General features: G+C 35.0%; 1 protein-coding gene and 1 long non-coding RNA gene across 4 annotated transcripts in view; one reads left to right on the top strand and one right to left on the bottom strand.

Moving 5' to 3' along the window:
* Window positions 1–4,796, bottom strand: part of dachd (dachshund d) — a 170,028-nt gene extending 165,232 nt beyond the window's left edge. The window contains exon 1 of one of the 3 annotated variants that reach the window (XM_056465443.1): window positions 4,045–4,796. In XM_056465443.1, the coding sequence (XP_056321418.1) occupies window positions 4,045–4,613 (569 nt within the window). In that variant the 5' untranslated portion in view covers window positions 4,614–4,796. The remainder of the gene's footprint in view (window positions 1–4,044) is intronic. The other 2 variants (XM_056465441.1, XM_056465440.1) reach the window with 2 other exon arrangements.
* An 11-nt stretch (window positions 4,797–4,807) lies between these two features.
* LOC130235077 (uncharacterized) lies at window positions 4,808–23,823 on the top strand. Its single transcript, XR_008838361.1, has 3 exons — window positions 4,808–5,385; window positions 13,100–13,196; window positions 23,593–23,823. It is a non-coding gene; the product is annotated as an uncharacterized LOC130235077 (long non-coding RNA).
* The last annotated feature ends 3,330 nt before the right edge of the window (window positions 23,824–27,153 follow it).

Raw genomic sequence — 27,153 nt, 5'->3', positions numbered from 1 at the left:
GAGTTATTAAAACTATTATGTTTAGAAATGTGTTAAAAAAATCTCTCCGTTAAACCGAAATTGGGAAAAAATAAACAGGGGGGCTAATAATTCTGATTTCATCTGTATAATAAAAAATATTATCTAAAATCATCAACACAAACAATAACATCTGCTAGCTTTCAAAATAGATTTGAGAGCTTTAAGAAATATGCATCTTTGTTATCTTCCTAGAACTAGTGTTTCAAATGAACCTCAACTAAACAGAGAGGTATCAGGTTGCTTTTATCAGTGTCACGTTTATAACAAACTCTTCTATGGCCTCCTCTCGCGTTGACGACGAAGGATGCCAAGTGCACAGTTAATTTGAACGCACGTGGCTAATCCTATCAAGGAGAGCTCCAGTGACTCACGGCGATGAAGAAAAAAGAAGAAAAAAAAACAGATTGTTTATATGCTTCATTTTCAATCCATCAGCATCGATCGTGAGTGAAGAATATGGAATCATATTTATGATTTGTAAGAAAGTGATACAATGAATCTGGGATTTTAACAAGCCTTTTAACATGCATCCCCCCATACACCCCCCCCCCTCTGCCCCCCCTTAACTCTTTCATCCTAATCAGCATCTGTCTCTCTGTTTTTTGAAGTTATTATCGCCTCAGCTCCCTCTTGGATGTGGTTGCTGGGTGACGGGTATCTTAGCACCCACTCTGACTGGGAATGATTTGAATTCGATCCAAAGATTTCCCATGAGTACCTGTAAACACATCCGTGCCTTGTCGAAAACAAATATATCAGAAGAGCACTGCAAAGAGAGCGAGAGGGGGAGAAAAAAAAGAGCGATAAAATCTGCCACTGTGTGTTAAGACGCACCCCTGAGTGCTAAACAAAATAATGACGCTCCTTGGTAAATATGCCAGTTGTTGTACACAAACGAAAATATTTTGTCAAATGTGATGCACTTGTGACTGAATTAAAATAAATAATAATAATAATAATAATAATAACAATAATAATAATAATAATAATAATAATAATAATATTAATTATTATTATTATTATTATTATTATTATTATTATTGTTATTGTTATTGTTATTGTTATTGTTATTATTATTAAATTAATTAATTAAATAATTTGATGATTAATTAAACAAAAACCTCATTTTAAATTGAGTATATTGTCTTAATATGCAGGTGCATTTAGAATGCATTTAACCTTGCATTGTTGACAACGGCTGTCAATTAAGCGCCTGGGCCGTACGCAGCCTGACAAACCCTCCGACATAACAGCTGCCTCAGCACTCACCTCCAGCCTGACCGCCCTGGTGTTTCAATAACCTTTCCTTAAGAGTTCAAATGTCACCAGGCGGCAAGAACCGCACCGTCCCACATGGACGAAATGGAAAGGAAAACAAGTAGCTGAAGTATTGCTTCTCACAGGGCAGACTCATAACTCCTATGAAAGCAGAGAGATTACAGCCCTGTATCTGTTCGGCGGCAGAAGGTGCGCATTAATCTGGGCCGAGGGTCCCCGGGAGAATGAGGTGTGGAGGGGGGGAGAGCCGGAGGAACACGTCCTCATGCGGAAGGGGGAATGGGGCGAGTCTGACTCCGCTTCACGGGGAATTCTTTTAACATGAGCAGACAAAGATGTAAGGACGCTGTTATCCCGTAGCAAAGAGGATTATTACCACTTCTTCAGCACTCTGGAAGTCGAGCTGCGCACTGGAAAAGTGAGCTTGCTAGTGCTTATACCATTTGTTTTTTTCTAATTGACCTTACAAAGGTAAAAAGATTTGAACAACTCAAATGTGAGCCCCTACACAATCAAACTCATATTATTTCACACAAATTCAACATTTAAGAAACTGCGCCAATGCAAGAGTTATAACTTGGCGTGCTGACCTTCCCCATACAGAGAACTGAAACAGATGTAGATGCACTAAATCCACACTGTAAATAAGAGCTGGCGTGTTTGTGTTCCATCCGAGCAGATACCTTTGTCCATACAAATGATGTAATCCTCCAAATGGGAAGCAGACATGGAGGAGGTGATTGATTTCAGCATAACACCGGCAGTACCAGGTGCTTTCAGAGACAATTACAGGCCTCTCTATGCAGCAGTAATAGGCCAGCACTTTAGCGTCATTAAAGCAATGTGTAGCACTGCATTATCCTTTAACCCCATCACTGACCACTCTCTTTCCCAGCCCTGGAGTTCAAACCACACACTCCATCACCTCAGGACCCTGCCTGGGACAGGCCGCACGAGGAGTGAACGCAAGCACAGGCTCAGGAGGATCTCCCACAGACAGCTCTGGAGAGACTGAGAGCAGACTGCTCCATTAGCACCACACCAAACTTGACACATGCAGATAGAGGGGAATTTTCAGACCAAATGATAGATTAGCTGCTGTATTTAAAGTGTTAAAATATGTTCCTTTAAAAAATAATGAAAGTCATTCAGTTTTCTGTAGCTGTGATTGTGATGGCATTAAGTCTCTCTCTATCTATCTATCTATCTATCTATCTGAATAGTCAAAAAATGTAATTAGCAAATATCGCATATTATAATTTAGCAAAACAAATGCAATGGTGTTAAGGTATTTCACACTTTTTATTACACACATCTGCTTAATAAAATAGCACTTGTCCAAATCAGGAAATCATATTGAGCGTTGTATATATAAATATTATTTTTATAATTATAAAAATAAGCATTTTGTGTAATTTAATCTGCAATATATATATATATATATATATATATATATATATATATATATATATATATATATATATATATATATAATTTTTTTTTTCTTTTTTTTCTTTTTTTTTTACAAATTATAAAGTAATTCTCACAAACAACTTGTGATTTAATTTTCAGATTTTTTAGCGTTGAAGTTCCTCATCAAAAAAAAAGAGAAAAAAGCATCTGAAATTATACAACACTCAGGCTCGGGTTGCTGCATGCAAGGTGTTTTATGTTTTCCTTTCAGATGAGCTGTCAACACCTTGACATTTTTAAATTAGCTTACTTTTTCTAGTAATTATTGGGCCCATTCACTTGATCACTAAAGGGTGACATTAAAGTTTCAGGGCAAATTATTCACCGTTGTTACAAGCAGTAATTGTTTCCTGTGTGATTTTGTACCTTCAAGCACTGTATCACTCCTGCCATTAAGTATACAAGCACTTATTGACTATGATTTGATTTTTCCCCAGAGGAAGAAAAGAGCTGAAAGAAATGTCTGCCTATAAATACAACTAATACATGCGAGAGAACATCTATTATAATAATTCTGACAAGCATGCTTGTTTAAAGTGCTCAGATAATAGAAAGGCAGATGATATTTTCCTCACATGCTTAATAGGAGCTCACTATTGCTTGCAATATGCAGAGGATTTTTTTGATGGTTGGTAGCAAATATTTAAAGAACAAGAAAAAAGATCTCATGCGTTATATATAAACTTGTGCATTATTTCTATAAAACATGTTTAAGCCAACTGTCATTCATGAATTATTAATGTTAAACAGTTGAAGAAAAAAAGAGCACTGCATTTTGCATGCACTACAACAATTGAGCAAAAGTGTTTTTATTTATTAATAGAAATATTTTAACTTTACACCATTGCAAAATGTAATTTTATAATATTCTAAAATTTGACACAAATATTTCTATTATAATTACTTAAAATAATAAAAAAAGATTTCTTTCTTTAATTATTCATGTACTTATCAAATCGTTTCTCATAAAGTTTTTCAGCTAAAGTTACTTAAGTAACTTTGCAAGTAAAGTTAACACATGCAAAGTTCAAGTTTAAAAAGCTTATAATGTTCCATTACACTGCAGAATCTTTTTGACCTATAATTGTAGCCTATCCTTAATTTTTTAAAGGTGTAAAGACAATTTTGAAAGTATTTCCTTCACGCATAAGACTCGAACAATTAGTATGAAGTGCGTTAGTTTAGTAGTAATTTCTAACGAAATGTCTTATTCAACTTGTGTAGCTATCTATCGATTATATGGTGTGGAAAGGTAAAAGAGTTTGTTCTAACCTGGCATTGGTGCAGTCGTTGTAGAGGGTCTCGAAATCTTTTCTCGAGATGAGTTTGCAGCGGTTGACCCCGGGCTGGATGGCCCCCAGCCCGCGCAGGATGCGGACCTGCTCCACGTTACACACCACCGGCGTGATCTCCAGCCGCTTGAGTTTGGTGTAGACGGTGTGCAGACCCCCGACCAGGTGTTTGAGAAACAGGTCAAACGCCTGGGGCAGGCAGATGAGCTCCTGTCCGTCCACTGTGAAAGAGGCCACCTTTGCGCCCCTCAGCTCCACCATCCGACACTCATTATTCTGCGGAGTGTTTTCAACTGGAGACGGGGTCGAGTACACGGGCTTGCCGGCCAGTGGGATGCTGTTGGTGCAGTTGGTGCTGATCAGATCCGCGCGGAACAGATTCTGGGTCGCTGACTGAGAAGGAGACGCAGAAGTGGCCGAGGGCGAGGATGATGATGCTGCGGTCGCGGAGCATGATGATGATGATGCTGATGATGCTGACGAAGAAGTTGAGATCGGACACGGATGGACCAGAGCCGATGGGGGAATCAGAGCAGCCGGTACGGCCATAGTGTGTTCTGTCTGCGCCTTTCAAGTAAGTTCAGACGGGAAGGAGAGCCAGTCTGCAAAAGTAGCTCAAAGAAGAAGAAATCCACCCGAGTGCGCTCCGCCGACGCGCCAATGGACGTGGAGAGGTGCCGTGCTGAAATTAGGACTCTGAGAAAGATTGGGAGAGAATGACAGGAAGAAAATGAGCAGAAAAGTGTGCCTGTGCTCTGTGGATGAGTTGTTGTTGTCACAAGGTACAGAGAGGGAGGAGCCACTATCAGCGCTTTGAAACGGAGACATGCACAATCTAATGCGACCCTAGTGGAACAGCGGACGCCGGAACATTTCCAGCGTTTACTTATACAGGCTTTGCGAGCTCGGATGAGAAAGCTGCGTGCGCTTCATCCAGGAATGCGCTCTCAAACTCTTTATCCGCCGAGCTCTTCTCCTTCGTGTTATTCGCTGTTTTAAAGTATACTAAGTTTGAGTGAGACAAAAAGGTAAAACTTTATAATTACTTTAATTAACGGCGTGAACTTGAGTGGGAAATGTGGCTATATAAACACATGCTTGTTATTGATATTAATGAAAGTTATTACCACTATGACAGCTGACAAAAGTGCACTTAACAGAACCACAATGAGAAGAGACCGCGGGTTGAGTTGTAACCCAGTCGGTTTAACCAATTAGAAAAGAGCTGCAGGGGTGAAATTACTTCAAACGTGAGAGCACCACCCTCCTGAGGTGACCGTAAAAGTTATAAAAGGATTTGCAGGACCCACTGTAAGAAAAGGTAGGTGAAGAAAAGTTTCGCATCTAGCTTATGATTTGATCAGCAGTCAGTTTATTTTATGTTATGACAGAACTGCTATCGTCTGAATCAGCAGGGTCTCTTGTTTAATTTGATGGCAACGACAAAAGCTTTCATTTGCTTGTTTAACAAAAACTTGGAAGTATTACAATAAGGTCTGTAACACTTCTCAAGTACTGTTACTGAACTAAGATGGATGGAATTTGGATTAATGTGTGTACTGCAAGGCACAAAAGTGACAAACACACAGATACAGATGTTTTGAAGTAACATATGTGTTTGCAATTTGAATTACGTTTTAAGTGCTTTTTTATTTTTTAAACTATTTACATATTTTTAATTGTACAGTTATTTTGTAACAGACAATTATGGAAATATCATCTGAAGTAAAAAATAATCTATGTGTACAAAACTGTCCTTTATCATTTTGTTTATTAGAAAATAAATACAATTAAAAACTACTTTTAAAGTCTCATTCCCACCAGTAGTAATAACTAACAAAAAGTTAATATTTTTAGTATATATATATATATATATATATATATATATATATATATATATATATATATATATATATATATATATATATATATATATATATATATTTATTTATTTATTTATATATATATATATATATATACACACACACACACACACACACAAAATAATTTAATAAATTATTATTTTTAAATATTTCCCAAATGATGTTTATCAGAGCAAGGACATCCTCACAGTATGTCTGATAATATTTTTTCTTCTGGAGAAAGCCTTAATTGTTTTATTTCGGCTAGAACAATAGCAGTTTTTAATTTTTTTAAAAAACATTTTAAGGTCAATATTATTAGCCCCTTTAAGCTATATATTTTTTGCTCTGTCTACAAAGCAAACCATCCTTATACAATTACTTGCCTAATTACCCTAACCTGCCTAGTTAACCTAATTAACCAAGTTAAGCCTTTAAATGTCACTTTAAGCTGTATAGAAGTGTCTTGAAAACTATCTAGTAAAATATTATTTACTGTCATTATGGCAAAGATAAAATAAATCAGTCATTAGAAATGAGTTATTAAAACTGTTATGTTTAGAAATGCGTTGAAATAATCTTCTCTCCGTTAAACAGAAATTGGGGGGGGGGGGGAATCAGCGGGGCTAATATTTCTGACTTCAACTGTATCTCTGCTATTATATCATTCACATCAAGATGGTTCCAAGATAGCCAACATGCCGTTTCTGGCAGTAAAAATATATTATTTATCTAAGATGCAACAACTTTGACCTGCCTGGTTGTAAATACAGAAAAGACTTAAATTCCTGAATAAATAGGATCTTTCAAGGTATCAATGTACAACAAAAGAGGCATTGATGTATCAAAATATGCATCAATAAAAAGGTAAACATTTCCTAGTGATGAATTGCAGCTGGAAGGGCATCCGCTGTGTAAAACATAAGTTTTGGATAAGTTGGCGGTGCTGCTGTGGCAACCCCAGATTAATAAAAGGACTAAACCAAAAAGAAAATGAATGAATAAAAGGGTATCAAAATCCACAAAAAATTAAAAGTGGTTACTTGTTTAAAAGGGCAAGTGACAAAACTGCTGCATGTGTTTATAATGAACAGAATGACATTGAATTCTTGTGTGGATCTTCATTGGATATTTACACAAAGTTATCATTCTTGGTTTAAACATGCTTTAATAGCCTACTGTTAATGCTTGTGTCTCAGTTTGCACTTCAGATATGCGTTCTTCAAAGACCAGATTGAAACAAACAGAACTCGATTAAAACAAAGTGGAAAGAACCCTATCTTTCCAAGTTAACTTCTAAGTTGAAGTCTGATCTGATCTGCTTTAAGATAAGCAGAATGCCATTTCAGAATTGTCATTCAGACACAGAGGTAGCATGTAGTGTAAAAATCAATATCCGCTTAAAATTCATAGCCACAAAGTTGCCCTTTATGTTGCTAACCTTTGCTTAAATATGCATCATATTAAGATTTCATTAAAAACAATGAATGTCATGATAGTTTGCCAACAATTTTTCATGTTAGCATGGGGTTAACTGCAAATGATGGCCATAAAATTCCACACAAAGAACTGCTTGCAGACATTCGTTTAGAGAAGAATGATGATAAGACAAAAAGGCATCCACAAACGCCACAGGACCTCTGTGATGTCTCCGATTCAGAATCTCTTAACAAGCTGGGTGGGCCTGATGAATCAAACTCCCATTAGAACAACAGTCTTTCAATAGGCAAACAGCAGGATGCGCAATGCAGAGAAACGCATGCATTCTAAACTTGAATGTTCAATTAGTTTTATTGGTTAAATTAACAACGTCTGCAAACGTTATGTATTGGGTAAATGCATGCATCGTGGTTAGAATTCCTCAGTCTCTCTCTCTTTAGAAGAAGCTGTGTTCATTCTGCTTTGCATCATTATTCAGTTGGAGGAAAATATATGATAACACAGTTCACCTGAGAGAAGTTCAAGCCAACAATAATCAAGAGGTTACGTATAACAACGAACAGCTTGAAACGGCTGGGAACAAAATGTTAAACTGGTTTAATTAAGTCCTCTTGGAGGTCAAGAATTTTGAAATGGATGGCCACTTCAAACAGTCTCATACTCACACACACCAACATATAGATATACAGCTGAAGTCAAAATTATTAGCCCCCCTTTGAATATTTTTTTTTTTGTTTTGTAAATATTTCCCAAATTATGTTTAACAGAGCAAGGACATCTTCACAGTATGTCTGATAATGTATTTTTTTTCTTAAGAAAGTCTTATTTATTTTATTTTGGCTAGAATAAAATAATTTAAAAAAAAAAATTATTTAAGGTTAAAATTATTAGCCCCTTTAGGCTATATATTTTTTCAATAGTGTACTGAACAAACTATCCTTATACAATAACTTGCCTGATTACCCTAACCTGCCTAGTTAACCTAATTAACCTAGTTAAGCCTTTAAATGTCACTTTAAGCTGAATACTAGTGTCTTGAAAAATATGTAGTCAAATATTATTTACTGTCATCATGGCAAAGATAAAATAAATCAGTTATTAGAAATGACTTATTAAAACTATTATGTTTCGAAATGTGTTGAAAAAATCCTCTCTCCTTGTTCCCATAATACATTATCATTAACGTGCAATACACTACATTACATAGTTACAGTATGCTATAAACTTTATTAACTGTTTAGTAAATACAAATGCTACTATTGATTTTATAAAATATATTAGAGAATGCTAACATTAACATTTCCTCCAGGTGCTCTGGTTTCCCCCACAGTCATGCGCTATAAGTGAATTGGATTAACTAAATTGGCCATAGTGTGTGTGTGTGTGTGTGTGCGTGTGTGTGTATGTGTGTGTATGTGTGTGTATGGGTGTTTCCCAGTACTGGGTTGTGGCTGGAAGGGCATCCGCTGCGTAAAACATATGCTGGAATAGTTGGTGGTTCATTCCACTGTGGCCACCTCTGATAAATAAGGGACTAAGCCGAAGGAAAATGAATAAATGAAATTTAACATTAAATAAGATTAGGGAAAAAATAAGTATATTATCAACTTTTCCAGTTTTCAATCAATTAATCAATGGAGTGGAGGAACTATGACGTCACCTAGTGCTTCCCTCGATAAAATCCCTATAGGATTTTCCCATAGGTTTTTTAAGGTTCGCAAATAATAAGCTTTGTGTTCAAACACAGTTCATAACACTTTCAGAATAAAAGGTCATGAGCTGTCACTGGGGTGGAACCTTTTTAAAAGGAACAAATTTGTACCTAAAAGGTCCATATTAAAACCTCAAGGGTACATATTAGTACCTAAAAAGTACAAAAGTGTTCCTCTTAAATTTTTTAGGTACTAATATATACTTGAGGTACCAATATGGACCCTTGAAGTACAAATGTGTACCTTTTGAAAAGGTTCCACCCCAGTGACAGCTCGCATACCTTCTGAGAGTGTTTGCAACCGGCTAATCCTCACACAGAAATATAACTTATATATCACTTTTGGATTTTAAATGCAAACGTCAATATTAACTGAAAAGTTAATATTAGGTTCTAGACTTACAGAAAGTGCCTTAGGTTCGCTTGCTTGTTACGTCAGAACCACCCAGCTAACGACAACTTTTCAAGCTTATTTTTAGAAATATGGTCCATGACAAAGATTTACTCTCTCAGTTTATTATATTATATCTTTTAAATTTAAAAAAAGTAGAGTAAATATTGCATTTATGATAGAGTTAAATGTGTTGATCACATTGCAGCTGGCAATGAAGCGGGTGCACAGAGTTTCCCTCCATCTATAAAGCTCACGTGTCAGTGTTTAAAAGCAGAACTACGATATGACTCGCGTATGATCAATGGCACTGTATATTGTTTGATATAATAATTTATTCAGCCTATAAGGCTTTGATAAAACAATGTTGAAAAGCAATTTAAATTAAATTCATTTAAATGTCAATTCTCATGGTTAGGATTTTTCTATAATTGGCTATTTAATTAAAATAATTTTCACAGTCATTAATACAGCTCGCAACTTGTAGTGCACTGACATGTTTTAATTACATGGTATTAACAAAATTGATATGCTTTAGAAAGCATGGTGAATAAGAAATAATTACACCAATCATACATCATCCCCCTTATGGACATTAAGAGTATTTCAACATAATTGATGAACTTTGAAAAGGGAGCTAAATAACTTTAATTGCATTAAATGGGCATACCTGCTTCAGATGGAAATAGACGCTGTTGCATTGCAGCATGCTGGCAGATTGCACTAAATGCAAACCTCCGCCTGATGGATAAATGAATAAACATGGCTTGCGTGCAGTAAATATTTGGGTAAATCTGCGAGTGTTGAACCTCTGTCTTCTGACTCACGTTCTTTACTCACATTGTTCCGCTTTCAGGGGAGGATGGAGCTTAAAATGCTGCTCAGACAAACAGAGTGCAGAGTGAGACAAATACTTATTGATTTTGAATATTTGTCTCCTCAAGGTCGCATGCCATTGACCCCATCCATCCGGAGACGCCCCTGCCACATACAAACACACACACCATGGTGGAGGGCAGATGACAGAATGGCCACAGATTGAGCTTGAGATCCAGCCCTCAACATCACCCATCCTATAGGTCAATGTCAGAGACGGACTTGAAGATATTCAGCATTCATAAACCTGTGAAACAATAAAATAAAAATATTAGGGTTGAAATATTAACGCAATCACAAACAATGATTTATTAGTGTGGTATTTATTAATCTTTGATCACTTTTTGATTTAAAAATATAACTGTTGATTTGTATTTGAGTATCTCTGTTTGCTTAATATTAAATGAGGCTTTACAGTGTTTTGCATGTTAACTAAAGTAGTTATCTATTGTTAAGAATAAAAATCACCAGCACGCTATTACGTCTTATTTTAAGACAAAACTTGTAGAAAACTTTTATGTCAACATTGATTCCAAGAGCAAGGAGAACTGAGGCATAAACAATACAAGGGGAATGCAGGAAAAATAATCAAAATCAGAAATGAAACCCTACATAATTACAACAATAATTGAAATGCAGGGCATTAAATAGAAAGATAATAAGTAACTAAATCAGACACAGGTGTGCAGCATAATCAGCAATCATAGCAACCAATGAAAACAAAACATACTTGGTTTACATGACTGTTTTCAATTGAAAACAGAAAAGGTTTATGCACTGTGGGCATTCATTTACAGTACAACATTATTTTTGGGCAAAAAAAAACTGGTTTCAATTTTTGCTTTACTGTATTAGAAATAATTACTATTACAGTGTGTAAACTACACAAACAAGATATTATGAAAATATAAAAACGATCATTACGTATTTGATAACTAATACAACTATGGCAGCAAGCAGGACCATGTGTGTGTTCTATGATTACAAAGCGGCACTGCCAACTAATGGCTTAACATGCATAGTACACAGTAAAGCTGCACGATATTGGAAAAAACTGATATTGCGATTTTATGTTTCTGGGAAAACTGGGGAACTGGAAAGTCTAAAAGTATTCCGGTACAGAAATTGAATAATTACAATGCAAAATATGCTTTTCTTACTTTGCTTTGTCTCGTTTCTAATCCAAATATCAAAAAATTCTTGGAGCAAGTAGAAATATTGTTTTGTTTTCAACTTTAAAAGAAATAAGTCAAAATTATAAGTTAAGGCAATTTAAAATTTCTGCCACTGGGGTAAGTAAAATAATCTTGTTTTCATTTTGAAATGTAGATATTTGGAACAATATCTAGAAACAAGACACAATTATAAGAAATATTTTTTTTCATGAATCATATAAATTGCATATAAATACACTAATTAAATACAATTCTGTAGCTTCTGGTCAACTATTATTTAGACTGGACTTTACATATCCTGCAATGTGACTATTGCAGATGCGCACATTGCGATATTGATGATGAAACGATATATTGTGCAGCCCTAATACTCAGCAATGATAATAATAATTATTATAATTTAATAATTTTTGCAGAAACATTTTGTTATAGTGTAATTTTTTAAAAGGTTTCTATTTTCAGTATGTCAATGATTGTAAACATTTTATACAAATGATGAGTAACTAAATCACACTCAGGTGTGGAACATTATCAGTAACCGTGACAACAAATCAGAGCATTATATACTTAAACAAAACAGGAACTAAACAATGGAATGAACTGAGGCTGCACAATTGCAGAGGCGACTATGTGTGCATTTTGTAAATAAAGCCAGTTCTGTAAGTAGCAGTAAATCTTTAGCATGTGCTTTCAGACAGGACAGAGTCAAATTCATTGACAAGCTACACAAAATTGCGTTCATATTCGAAGACTATTTAAATTCTAAATCCTTCTGTGAAATGATTCTGTAGTGATGACTAGTCATGTTAATGAAAGCAGTTAAAATGTATGTTTATTTAGCAAGCATTTTTGGGGATTTCTTGGTTGGTTCTTCTTCGTAGGTAGACTTTTTGCGTGAGAGCGCCCTCTAGCTTTCAGAGGAGATTTACTACTGATCATGGAACTGTGCTTCTCTGACAAGATGTGCATGACAATCGCAGCTTTTGATTAATTCTGATTGCGGTTTCATTATAGATATAGACTTATCATGCAGCCCTAGATTTAAATAAAGATTCCCTGAATATAAAAACAGGTCAAACTTAACAAAATAATCGTTTTAAGCAGCACAACTGTTTTTCAATATTAATATTGCTTTTTTTTCAGCACCAAACCAGATTGGATTAATGTTTATTGCTATTAATAAACCACATTATTTTAATTTTTTATACAAACACTTGTTTTATATTTACAACATTTACTTGCTGTTGATGGAGTATTTGAATAAATATGTAAATCCATCCTTTTTTCCCCATTTGTTCCTTTAAAGAAAAGCACATTTCGACTCACAGGTACACAAAAGACAGGGTTAATACACAGAGACTCCCAATTAGAGACCCCTCATTTAGTACACGTCTGAAGGCAAACTTTATGACAGGCAGTTGGGGACTGTCATTAAATTAGATGTTGAGAGAATGATAGCACAGTTTCTTTGCTTAATGAGAATGGAGTTTCTCCCCAGACTGGAATTTTTCTGAGTTCACTGCCTTCGGAATGTTCCACAAAGTGAAACTACGGCTCTCTTTGTTGTGTTCACATTACAGATGAGATCAGAGAGTAAACAGAGACCAAATGTGCTCTAATAAAACGACAGATCTTCTAGCCGGCTCATTTCCATAAAGCAGTTCCTGCACAAATCAGGTATGACCTTCAGAGACATAATTAAAGCAAATATTTTTAGTCCCTGATTGGAATGTTGCATGTCAATACAAATTGTGAAGGAACCTCATAATGGAATGCAGATCCTACTGTTTACAGGACGTATGGAATCTGAGATGATAAAAGTCTGGATAGCTGCATCTGAATAAAGTTTCTAGAAGGTGTTCGTATGAATGCTGATATGAAATAGCAATGTCAAAGTGAATGGTTTAAATGCATGTGATTAGTTAGTTATTTTGTTGTTTTGTATTAACTGTAGTCATTTAACAAACACAATGCATTAAATTATACATAACTTCAATTCATCAGTAAAATAAGCATATATAGACACTGCATTAATTAAATGAATGATGAATATTTAACAAAAATTCATAAAAGTGTCTTTGCTTTGTGGAATTTTTCAAAGATTTTTTTTAATTTTTTTTTTCAGATTCAAGTAAAACAAGCTGTTAACAAGCAGTAATATGTAGTTTGTGGGCATCAGGCCATCTGCAAAGATTTGCACTTGCACATCTATAAAGTCCAGGCCATGGTTGTTATAGATTCAAAAAGGTACTGGAAATATTCCTCAGAGATTTTGGTCCATACTGACATGACAGCATCACGCAGTTGCTGCAGGTTTGTCAGCTCCACATCCATGATGCGAATCTCCCTTTCCATCACATCTCAAAGATGCTCTATTGGATTGAGTTCTGGTGACTGTGGAGGCCATTTGAGTACAGCGAACTCATTCTCATGTTTAAGAAACCAGTCTGAGATGATTTGCGCATTATGACATACAGGAAGTAGCCATAAGAAGATGGGTACACTGTGGTAATAAAGGGATAGACATGGTCAGCAACAATACTCATGTAGGCTGTGGCATTGACATGATGCTCAATTGGTACTAATGGGCCCAAAGTTTCCTGTTCTTAGCTGAAAGGAGTGCCACCTGGTGTGGTCTTCTGCTCCTGTAGCCCATCTGCCTCAAGGTTGGACATGTTGTGCATTCAGAGATGCTCTTCTGGATACCTCGATTGTAAAGAGTTGTTATTTGAGTTACTGTTGCCTTTCTATCAGCTCAAACTAGTCTGGCCATTCTCCTTTGACCTCTAGCATAAACAAGGCATTTGTGCCCACAGAACTGCCACTAACAGGATATTTTCTCTTTTTCGGACCATTCTCTGTAAAGTCTAGAGAAGGTTGTGCGTGAAAATCCCAGTAGATCAGCAGTTTCTGAAATACTCAGACCATCTGGCACCAGCAACCATGCCACGTTCAAAGTCACTTAAATCACCTTTTTGTCCCCGTTCTGATGCTCAGTTTAAACTGCAGCAGATCATCTTGACCATGTCTACATGCCTAAATGCATTAAGTTGCTGCCATGTGATTGGCTGATTAGAAATTTGCGTTAACAAGCAGTTGAACAGGTGTACCTAATAAAGTGGCCGGTATGTGTGTGTGTGGGGTATAATATATATAAAATGGTAAAATATTATTATTAATGATACATTTCTATTACATTTAGAAGCGACACATTAAATTGATAAAATGATACAGTAAAAACACAAAATGTCAAAAATTTCCATTTCAAATAAACACTGTTCTTCTGAACTTTCCATTCATCAGAGAATCACCATTTCCTGACCAATGTTTAGTTTCCTAGCACATAGCTGCAACACAGCAGTTCATTATATGCATTATAGAGATATGCTGCCATGAAATAATTATCAGATGTCAAGCTGTTCTGATGCTCAGATGCATTTGTGCGGTTGTAATGATGTTGATGATGCCATCTCTCTTTCTCTCTATGCATCCTGTCTGCAAATATATCTGCAAATCTCAGGATTCTCTTGGAAAGATGCCAGCCAAGTGTCTTGTGAGCTGAGCTGGCAAAACGTCCAACCGTATGTAAAATACTGGCCCTCCGGTGATATCAGTCTTTAAAAGAGAGCTAATTTCATTTTTTTCTTTTTTCTTTTTTCAAAAGAAGCCGCTTGATAGCTGCACAATTACTCTGCGGTGCCCTGTGCCCTGTTTAAAGGCGCACAGACTTTTATATCAGACGAGAGATTTGTGGATATCTAAATTGGAAGGTAAACCTGTATAAACAGTAGTAATTACCGTGCCATTCACAGGGCCTGTTGTGCTCGTTCGGCAACAGCCACAGTGATTAAAATGAATCTCCATCGACTTCTCCATTAAATTGCTGGCAGTGGCGATCCTTTGACCTTTCCCATTGATTGAACATAACAATCACAATTCAATTGTAATGCAAAGAGAACATTTGTTATAATGTACATGAGATGCATGAGCCATTTCCTAGAGGGTTGTGGTAATCAATGAAGTGACTTCAAAAGGAACCTGCACAAAGACTCATTCTGGTCGGAATCCGCGGTACGTATCGAACCGGGTCTGTCGCATCACTCAATACATTTGCATCCTATAAAAGAAATATATTGTGCTTCCAAAAGCCTCGCTGTCGTTCCGCGCTTGTTACAATAGTACAAATAGTGATGGGTTTGATCCAGCGCTCTGAGCATTTTCTTCTGGGCATTTGTCAGAATGGCAAATGTTGATTTACTTCAAGAAAAATCGAAAAACAAAATGGTGTGATATAATTTCTGACAAAATCAGGCTATTCAAAAACACCTTGTTAAAGTAAACTTTCCAGAAATGTTTGCTTTGACTGGTAAACTCTGAACTACTATTGGCCAGAGATGGTAATGTAATAGTGAGGCCTGTTTAAGTCCTAAAAAAGATCAACACCGAGCTGCTTAATAGTAGACATTGATGTGTAGACATGTATTTCATGTTTAGCTCTTTCGCTGTTCACATTGTTTTTTATTTTATTTATTTTCATTTTTTTGTTAAATCGCCAGTACGCGTCAAAACAAAAATGTCATGACCCCCACAACATTTTGTTGTACAGTACAAACAGAGCATTTGCTTGCTTAATAAATTAATTAGTCAATAGATATAGAAAATAGGTCCATCTCTTTGGTCACACTTTACAATAAGGTTTCATTAGTTAATGTTAGTTAATATATTACTAACTATATACTATATACTAACATGAACAAATAATGAACAATACGTAGTACACATGTTAATAATTAAAGTTCAACATTTTACTAATGTATTATCAAAATCCTAATTCATATTTCATATTCAATCAGCTCCTCCCCTTTTTTTTAAAAAAACAGCCAGTAGTGTTTTGTTTTATCACCACTCTGCTAGTGAGAGTGATTGAGATCAAGTGCATCAAATGAAAAGCAAACGAGAAGCTTCTTGACGGGGGTGGGGCATGTCAGATAGCAGAAAGCATTTGATTGGTTATGATGTGATGAGAAACTGTAGTATGGGTTGTTGAGATTAAAACCGTTGATCTATTTAGGCGGAAGTGACAAAATACAAGCTTTACATGTTGATAACAGTTTTTTAAATCTTTTAAACGCAAACTTTTAGATATTTTAAAAATGAACAATATTAATACTAACATCTAAAAAACTTTATTTTAATTTCATGGGACCTTTAATGCACTGTGAGTGAACATAAACAACATTGAATAATTATATTTCCATTAACCAGGGTGCAAATTATACATTTACAATTAACTTTTTTGGTATTGTTAGCATGTGTAACACATGCTTCAGTGAATCAAACATATGTATTTATTTAAATTTACTAATAAAACATATTGAATTTTCAGTGTTGTGAGGGATATTTAGTGTATTCTGATCTACAGTAGTCCCCAATTAATTATTTCAGAGGTTGCTGTAGGTCACAGTTCAAACTGTGTTTAATTTTACTTTACTTTTAGGCTGAATGAAGATACAAACACCTATTTTACTAGAGAAGTGTCTTGTGAACACTTGCAATGTCTATCAGTCCTCTAAATCTGCTGGATAAGTACATTTTCTTCTGAGACTGATTGGCAAGCTTATGCATTCACAATGGTATGAACCATTATACTATAGGGGTGGTCATATGTATTGCACACATTTTATTATATAAACTATTAATATTATTATTAAAGATACAGATCAGAGAAAACTATTTCTTACTAGAGCTGTATAACGTATTGGACATTGCTTGTTCATGTCAATAAATGCTTTAACTAACATTAACTAATACAAACTTACTGTAGAGCAAGTATTCTTTTTCAACATGAACATGTTTTATTAAAATAAAATATCAATCAATCCATCAATTGTCATAAGCCCCATTTCACACAAATTTACTGATACATTTCTGGTTCATTACCATCAAGAGATTATGCATAAAAAGGCTCTTAAAAAAATAAAATAATAACAACAGTAAATTCATTCTGGCAATTTAAGAGAAGGTGTAACATTACCTGTAAATTAACAGCAATGTTGTCTGTGTGAACGAGTATGAGATTACCAGAATGAGCATGTACAAGATCAGAACTCCTGCTCAAGCATAACATTCTGAAACAAAATGCATTTACTGTTTGACACTGCCATGACCATCGCATAGTCATATATGTAGATATATGTAGCTACATACCTAAACATGCCTTTTATTCAGCTGCACTGTCCTACAGTTCAATAGTTTAATACAGGGGCGCCGCTAGGGGGGTCAAAAGTTAGGACGATTCTAAGGGCCCACGCCGTTTTGGGGCTCCCTGAGTTACTATTAGAGCTTGCGCAGTAATCAGTACCACTCCTAACCTACAGGGGTCTGTATGTAGGATTGCCGCAGGTTATAACCAACATCTTTGTACTTTTTCAAGCTACTTTTCCCACCATCTCTCATCTTCATAGTCATCCACTGTTGCTGTAGCTTGCATGCATTCCAGTTTGTTTTTTCACAAGCAGATGTCTTTGTCTACCTTGTGAATCGACGTCCCTAATTCATGGTTTCCACTTTGTGGAAAATAAAATGTAAATGCTCATGTTCAAATACAAACATTTTATGAATATGAGTAAAAGTTGATTCCCCACTGCGTGTATGTTTATTTCGGCATTGAAAGGAAAGCGTGCTGGTTAGATTTTCATATTCATCAGAATCTTTTGCTAACAGATATTTTTAACTTCTTTTCACCCCTACATTAAGAACTGAGCAGATCTTTGCTGTGATGAACTTTTGTTCCAAATGCAACTAAAATGCAATGCACGTGGCACAGAGATTTTTTTTAAATTATGTTTTTCTCTGCGCATCCATTGATTAGTAACATCTGTATGTGACAGCAGTGCGAGCAACACGTCTGGTTGTAAAGCTCTATTAAACTTGTGGCAAAACTAGTCTGCAGCTGATTACTTTTACATAACTCTACTCCCCCCTCTGACCACGAAGGCAAAGCTCTGTGAAAAAGCCGTCTTCTAATCAGCATTTAATTCTGATTTTAAGAGCAGTGCTAGATCATGCATTTCAAAAAAATGAAGAGTATGTGAATAATGTCCTTAAGGGAATCGGGAGAATTGAGAGATTATAGTTTACACGCACATTAAACAGATTAAACCAGTCAGATCTCAAAAGGCAGTTTTATCGAATGGAGAAAATGTAGTATGCTAATTGGGTAAAGTCTGGTGCTGAAATTACACACGACTTCTTCTCACTGCGTGTAGATTTAAGGGTAAAGTTTGATTAAAATCGCACAGCTAATCAGGGACAGAAGGTCGAAAAACATTCCCTGAATGAAAGCGCGTTGGGCGCACCAAAAAGTCATTGTCTCCGAGAAACTTCTGCGATGACAGATTCAATTCCATTTTGTAAATGTTTAATAAATGTTATACAAACACGGCCGCCTATCTGACTGTATTCACAAAACAAAGGGAAACTTTAATTGCTTTAATCATCCCGAGCTTTGACGTTGTTATTGGCTTTAAAAATAGCAGTTAACAGTAACTGTCTTGTAAAGGAAATTGAACCGCATTTGCGAAATGATCCCCAATTAAGATATGGCCGGCGAAGTTGAACAGGGGTGTTGTGTCTGAGAAAAGCAGTCGATGCCATACAAAGCTATTTAATTAGCTGAAAGGCCCAAAGAAAACAGCCAGTCTAATATGTATCACTTTAATCAAATTTAAAGTGATTGCATCCCGTTTGAAGATTCCAGCACACGGATGTGTTCATTAACAGATATGTGGCCTGTTTCTCACAGAAACCACTCTTAATCGTCAGGAAACTCACTAAAGCCAGTCTGCAGCCAGCGTGTCTTTAGTGTTCACTAATGTGTTTCAGCATAGCGCAGTGCTACCTTTAATCTGCACTAAAGGGAAATAATGCGTTTCCTGCCTTATTTACCATGCTTACTTAACAAGTGCTGTACAATTAGAATTGTTAATAGATTGAGAAAAACAAAAGGACTTTGAAGGTGGGAAAGTGCTGACATTATTTCGCGGGGGAAAAGCACCCCTGAGAAAAAAAAGGTCTGCAATAAATGTAGTTTCCTGCACAGCTCCTCAATGAAACGCCGCTCGCTCTCATTAGAAATGCCATAGAAGACATAAATCAAGGACAGTAAAAATTTTATTGCCTCTGCGTTAAATTACGCACTTTGCGTGTCGGACAGCAACTGTGTAAACACTGTAATTTCGCTTGATTCTCGTTAAATGTATGCAGACTTTTTACAATCCATAAACAGATCCGGAATAAAAGTTAATAAATGTCAAAATTTGCATTCGGGGGAAAAAAGCATCTTGCTGCATTTTTGCAAATATCAATCTATGAACCTTTCAACATTTTGTCAGACAAAATGCTAATTGTACCTTTAGGAATTTGGGACACGGTGACAAGAAATGAGATGCCCTGTCCTTTTAGATGTGGAAATCAACTGGGGTAGCATACAGAAAGCCTCGCCATGGCAAAGCAAACACCGCCAGACACGTTTTCTATGTGGAATTATCAGCGCATAATGACACATCTCTCTTAGATAAAAATACTGCTTCTCCCAGTTGGAGAACCCAATAACTCAGAACCATGAATGCATAATGGCCTATTATCAAATTACAGAGTAATGTAAATAAATCTGTATAAACAACTGTAATTATAAATTATCCAGCCTATGAACACACACTATACATGCATTATTATTAGGTTTAAGTGTTTTTTTTTAGTAGTAGTACTTTAATTACATTAACTAATTAGCTTACAATTTACTAACAAAATAAAAGTTATTTATGTCTATTTTGCAGCAGAAAGACCGAAACACTATTTTACTGCAATACTGAGTATTAATAATTCCTTACACTTATATAGCGCTATTCCACACTCAAAATGCTTTACACATTGGGGCGAATCTCCTCATCCACTACAAGTGTGCACTATCCACCCGGATGAAGCGATGGCAGCCATATTGCACCAGACCGCACACCACACTCCAGCTGATTGGTGGAGAGGAGACAGAAAAGAGTGGTGAAGCCAATTATCATATGGGGAGGTTTAGGAGGCCACGATAGACAGAGACCAGTGGGCAAATTTGGCCAGGATACTGGGGTTAAAACCCTACTCTTTTCGAAGGACGTCTTGGGATTTTTTTTATGACCACAGAGAGTCAGCACCTCGGTTTTACGTCTCATCCAAGAGACGGCGCTTACTGAGCAGTATAGAGTCGCCTTGACTGTCCGGGGGTGTTAGGACCCACACAGACCACAGGTTGAGCGCCCCCTGCTGGCCTTACTAACAGTTTTGGAGTCCTGAGAGATTCATTACATCCATTGTAACTTAATTTAATGTTCACTAAATGTACTGTATGCACACTTTTCTCATTAAATGCTTACATACATTAATTAACACTTTAGTAGTTTTGTTTTTAAATTAATTTATTTTTATTGTCTGTGAAGTAGGGCTGCACGGTGGCGCAGTGAGTAGCACGTCCACATCACAGCAAGAAGGTCTCTGATTGGAGCCTTGGCTGGGTCAGTTGGCGTTTCTTTGTGGAGTTGGCATGTTCTCCCCTTGTTCACGTGGGTTTCCTCTGGGTACTCTGGTTTCCCCCACAAGTCCAAAAAACGTGCTATAGGTGAATTGGGTTGGCTAAAATGTCCATTGTGTGTGTGTGTGTGTGTGTGTGTGTGTGTGTGTGTGTGTGTGTGTGTGTGTGTGTGTGTGTGTGTGTGAATGTGTATGGATGCTTACCCAGTGATGGGTTGCAGCTGGAAAGGCATCCGCTGCGTAAAACGTGCTGGATAAGTTGGTGGTTCATTCCGCTGTGGCGACCCCGAATTAATAAAGGGACTAAGTCAAAAAGAAAATGAATAAATGATAATTCAATATAAATGAAAAATATATATATTTTTAACAGCTAAAGTTATTTTTTTACATTTTATCTTATATTATTATTTTGCATTGATATTTAATTGGAGCACCAAAAACTAGTTTTCATTTCATGCTCTTTTTAACTATTGCAACTTTATAGTCATTTAAAAAAAATATTATTATTTTGACTTATTTTATTTATTTATTGTGTATATTTTTTTTTATTTTAATGTGAACATGCATTTCTCTCTCTCTCTATATATATGTATAAACACACACACAGTTGAAGTCAGAAATATTAGCCCCCCATGAATTATTGGGCCCCCTGTTTATTTCATTTTTTTCCCCAATCTTTAACAGAGAGAAGATTTTTTTTAACACATTTCTAAACATAATAGATTTAATAACTCATTTCTAATAACTGATTTCTTTTATCTTTCCCATGATGACAGTAAATAATATTTTACTAGATATTTTTCAAGATGCTAGTATTCAGCTGAAAGTGCATTTAAAGGCTTAACTAGGTTAATTGGGTTAACTAGGCAGGTTAGGGTAATTAGGCAAGTTATTGTATAACGATGGTTTGTTCTGTAGACTATCAGAAAAAATATAAAGCTTAAAGGGGCTAATAATTTTGACCTTAAAATGATTTTTTTTAAATTAAAAACTGCTTTTATTCTAGCTGAAATAAAACGAATAAGGCTTTCTCCAAAAGAAAAATATTATCAGACTTAAGCTGAAAATTTCCTTGCTCTGTTAAACATAATCTGGGAAATATTTAAAAATAGGAAAAAAAAAAAAATGAGTACACCCAAATGTATATGTTAGAGAAAAATATTAAATACAATTTTTTAAAAAGAGGAAAAATCAAGAGAAGCAAAAAAATGTAAAAACATTTGTTGCAATTTTGTAGGTTGTAAGTTTTTAGCAATATTTTGCTTGAATTTAGTTGTATTATCTTTCAATTTCTGAACATGTTTGGTGATAAAAATATAATTTTAATAAATATGTCTGTTTAATAAATTTGTTTCTTTAAATGCACCAAAATACATCGCCTATATTCACCGAGAAATGGATAAAAATATTCATTTTCAAAATGGGGTGTACTCAATCATGCTGAGCACTGTATATATACAGGGGGTAATAATTCTGACTTCAACTGTATATAAAGAATATAAATGTAAATATAAAAATGATTTAGATAATAAACTATATATGTGATTAAATAGATTTTTTTTAAGATTAAACCACTTTGTGTAGTAAATTGTAAATCTTGTGATGCTCCAGCACGTTCAGGTTCCTTCCTCATCTGTTGTCCCATCATTCCGACACAGAGGCTAATTTAACAAGGGAGAATTAGGAGTGTAAAAAGTGCTTACACAAAGGTTTCCACGTTATTTGCTTGGAATTGATTTTAACACTTAAACAGAATCCTAACTAAGGGCTTATGTGGACCAGGCCATCTGCATTTCTTCAGAAACACACACACACACACACACACACACACACAGATACATGCTGGTCTACTGACATCTAGAAACGCAGAAGCTGGCAATGTATTTCCAAACAAAGCATAATTTGTTTATTTCTACCCAACAAACATGCTGTACAGCGTCCTTATGAGCGATTAGCAATGTTGTTCTTCAAAGGTCCTTAAGAGGAGTTTGATGCAGTTCTCGCCCGTCCTCCCATTAATCCAAGCTCAGTTAAGAGTCTGCCATCTGGACGTGTGTTGCCAGCGATAAATATGATTTAGAGTTGATTCCGACATGCGAGTGAGTGTGTGTGGATTTCAGAATTAAAGAGCACAAACAAATGTGGAGTACAGAGCAAATTAATACCTCTCATTTCAGAGCTCCACAACAAAACCCCACCCTTAATTACAGCCTGTAATCATTTCCCCAAACACAAATATCAAGGAATTCAATTACCATCACAGAGCTCTTGCAAAAATAAACTGATGGCATAACTATAAAATATCTCCTGACACGTGTCTGGATGATTCTGGATGTTCCTCAAGGCATATGAAGCTGTACACTAGTTGTTTCTTGACTATATGGGGATTAAGTTATTTTAGCATCCGACATCATTTTGTGAAAGTGTAACGGCATGTGTGAATATCAGATAATGTTGGATCTAATTACCTTCTGTGTGTGCCTCGGTTGTTTTTCAGCTGTGCCAAGCAACAGTGACCTCTACAGGGACTGAAGATGGAAAAGACAGATACACTTTTGACTTCCTGCTGGAAACTCCTTGAAGGGAAGAAAAACAGAGGATCTTGAAAAAGAAAAAGGATATTCAAAAGCTATAAATCACTGTGAATTAATTAAAGGTTAAATAAATATGCTGTAAAAATACTAAGTGGATTGTGATACAAAACATGCAAAGTACAGGACAATAAAAATAGAGAAATTAAAAATAGAAGCCTCCTTTATTCCTTTATCTGGGTTTCTGCAGGTTTCACAGACTTTTTACGACCTTTTTAAGACCATTATGATGAACATTTCGGACTTATCCAGGGCTAAACGCTAAGGATTTTTTTTCTAATGGTATAGTTGGGCCAAGGAAAAAGATTGTCCCATTGAAACAAATTTAATTTAGTTACATCTTAACCACATATTTTAAATGTGTCAAAACAAGCAAAATCTAGTTAAAATATTTGTAAAACTATAATAAGCCAAATTTATGCAAATAAAAGTGAATGTAAGAAAGATAATTACACCATTTTGGTAAATAATGGAGCTATCAAATGTTTTATTTAGATTGGATTATTTGGTAAGTGGTCGGCATGACTGGGTAACTTTACATAAAAGAAAATTAAGACCTGTTTAAAATTATTTAAGACCTACAAAACAAAAAATCTGTAAATTTAAGACCTTTTAGGGCCTAAGATTTAGTTTTTGAAATTTAAGACATTTTAAGACTTTTTAAGACCCCGCGGACACTACGCGGTATATTTTCCAGTAGCTCACGTTTTTTTTTTAAAAAATGTATTCTGTAATACTTAAAATTTATTAAAAGAACTGCATGAAAATTATTTTAAAATAAACAAAGATTTTCACAAAGGTATATCCAAATTGTTGTTTTTATTGTCAACTCTTCATATTAGCATGTACATTTTAAGCAATTTACACACATAAACAGACACACACACCGACCAATTAATACTCTCAACTGCTACTACATTGTAGAAAATTTGTGGCAAGAAAATATTTGGATTTTGCACTACAAGTTTTCATAACTAATGTCGATGTTACCATTTTATTGGAATTATTGGTAACTAGCAATTTCTGAATTACAAGTTTCATTTTTGTAAATATATTTTATATATATATATATGTTTTTATATTTAGTTTTTGTAATCTGTTTCAAAATACATATTTGTTTTTTTCAATGAATGCATGAATTTACATAAATGAATTTTATTTATATTATTATTTTGCAATAATATTTACCAAAAAAAAAGTAAATTAATTTCATGCTTTTATTTAACTTCTGCAACTCTACAGTAATATAAATTATTATTTGTTAATAATATTTAACATTTTTTATGTTCAAATTTATTTTGTCAACTAATATATACCGTTGAAGTGAGAATTATTAGCCCCCTTTGATTTTTTTTCTTTTTAAAATATTTCTCAAATGATATTTAACAGAGCAAGGAAATTTTCACAGTATGTCTGATAATATTTTTTCTTATGGAGAAAGTCTTATTTGTTTTATTTTGGCTAGAATAAAAGCAGTTTTTATTTTTTAAAAACATTTTAAGTTCAAAATTATTAACCCACTTTAAGCTATATTTTTTCAGAACAAACCATCGTTATACAATAACTTGCCTAATTACCCTAACCTGCCAAGTTAACCTAATTAACCTACATAAACCTTTAAATGTCACTTTAAGCTGTATAGAAGTGTCTTGAAAAATATATAGTAAAATATTATTTACTGTCATCATGGCAAAGATAAAAGAAATCAGTTATTAGAAATGAGTAATTAAAACTATTATGTTTACAAATGTGTTGAAAAAACTCTTCTCTTCGTTAAAAAAAATTGGGGGAAAAATAAACAGGGGGTCTAATAATTCTCACTTCAACTACAGTAAAAATAATAAAATAAATGATAATAAAAATGATATAAAGTATTTGTGTTATACAGTATATAAGTAAACATATTCCATATAATTGTGAAGTTTAGTAGCGATACACTGTGCTTGTTTAAAAAAATATGATGCAAAGAAAATGCATGTAATTAAAGCTGCAATTACATACTGTAAATTAATTTGCATATAAAATTAAATAGTAAACAACTTATTCCATTGTTATATTCATCTAAACAGTCCCTAACCTTAACCACATCCCGCCTAAGTCTACCTTTTAAATGGTAGATAATAATAATAACCGTCATCCTGTCATCTATTATATTGTTTAGTACATAATAACCCAAGATGGCTTCATCTGTCCAGCGGTGCAGGAGCAGATCTCCCTGAAGATGAAGTCTTGGACAGGTCCAGGTGTGACGCCAGCAAAGCCAGCAAGTGTTGCCAAGACATTTCTCCCTCGCTTCTAAACTTCAGCACAGAAGGACAAAGTGCCTTTCACAGAGAGAGAGAGAGAGACGGGAGAAAAGAGAGGGTGCCAAACAACACTAGCCACAGCCAAAGCGCCGTATCAAGCCGGAGGAATGACTGATGGAAAGATAAGGGACAAACCAAAGAGAGCAGACCAAACAGGAAAAGCAGGCGAGCAGCAAATGGAGGGGTGTAGCCGGAGCGCATGGTGGACGCTCACGTTGCATGGATCTGCTTTTGTTTAGTGCACACAAGAAAAGGTCTTATAAAAAAAACATTCCGGTAACTTCTCTTTGTGGTGGATGTAAAAAAAAAAAAAAAAAAAAAAAAAAAAAAAAAAAAAACTAAATAGCAGTTCTAGGGCTCTGTGATATCTGCAATGTGGAGTGAACAACTGGATGCAGTCATATAAATGGAATTTACTGTAAAAAGTCTGGTTTTGGAAAAATAAATCAAAAATAGTACTGTAAACTATCAAATCGCATAATTAAAATACAAAACAGGCTTTTACTTTACAATCTTTAAAAAGATTTCAGTTGTTTTTACAGTAATATTTATAATCTAGGTAATAAGCGTTTTGTCTTTACCTTCCACACACAGTCAGAATTATGATATTATCTCTTGAATACTAAAGAAGGTATTTTAAAGAAAGCTAAAAATCTGTAATCATTGATTGCAGCAGGAGGAAAAATCATATACTATGGAGGTCAATGGTTAGAGGTTTCCAGACTTTTTCAAAATATCTTTTGTATTTAACAGAAGAAAAAAACAGGCTTGAAACAAGTGAAAGGAAAGTAAGACAGAATTTCAGTTTTGTGTGAAATATCACTGTAACTTCTTCAAAATGCATGCTGTTAACAAAATCATTGTCGAAGCATTGGACTGCTGTACACTGTAAAACCATGTACAGTAAAACAGTCAACTTTATCAAATGAAACGAGTGTAGTTAACTCAAAATTTACTGAAAGGTAATTCTCCTCATTTGATAAGAGTTTTGAACTCAGTTTGAAGGTAATGACTTAATTACATACTTCATTACTTCAACTTAAATGGAGTAAGTTCAGAGTACTCATATAGATTAGTTTAACTCAAATGGTTTGTTGCAATGTTTCCTCAAATGGTTTGAGTTGCCTTAACTTATAGGGGTTTACAGTCCTCAGTTGGTTT

This window comes from Danio aesculapii, chromosome 9 (genome assembly GCF_903798145.1).
Source record: "Danio aesculapii chromosome 9, fDanAes4.1, whole genome shotgun sequence".
NCBI lineage: Eukaryota > Metazoa > Chordata > Actinopteri > Cypriniformes > Danionidae > Danio > Danio aesculapii.
The sequence above is the reverse complement of the archived record's forward strand: the minus strand, read 5'-3'. Positions and strand labels throughout refer to the sequence as shown.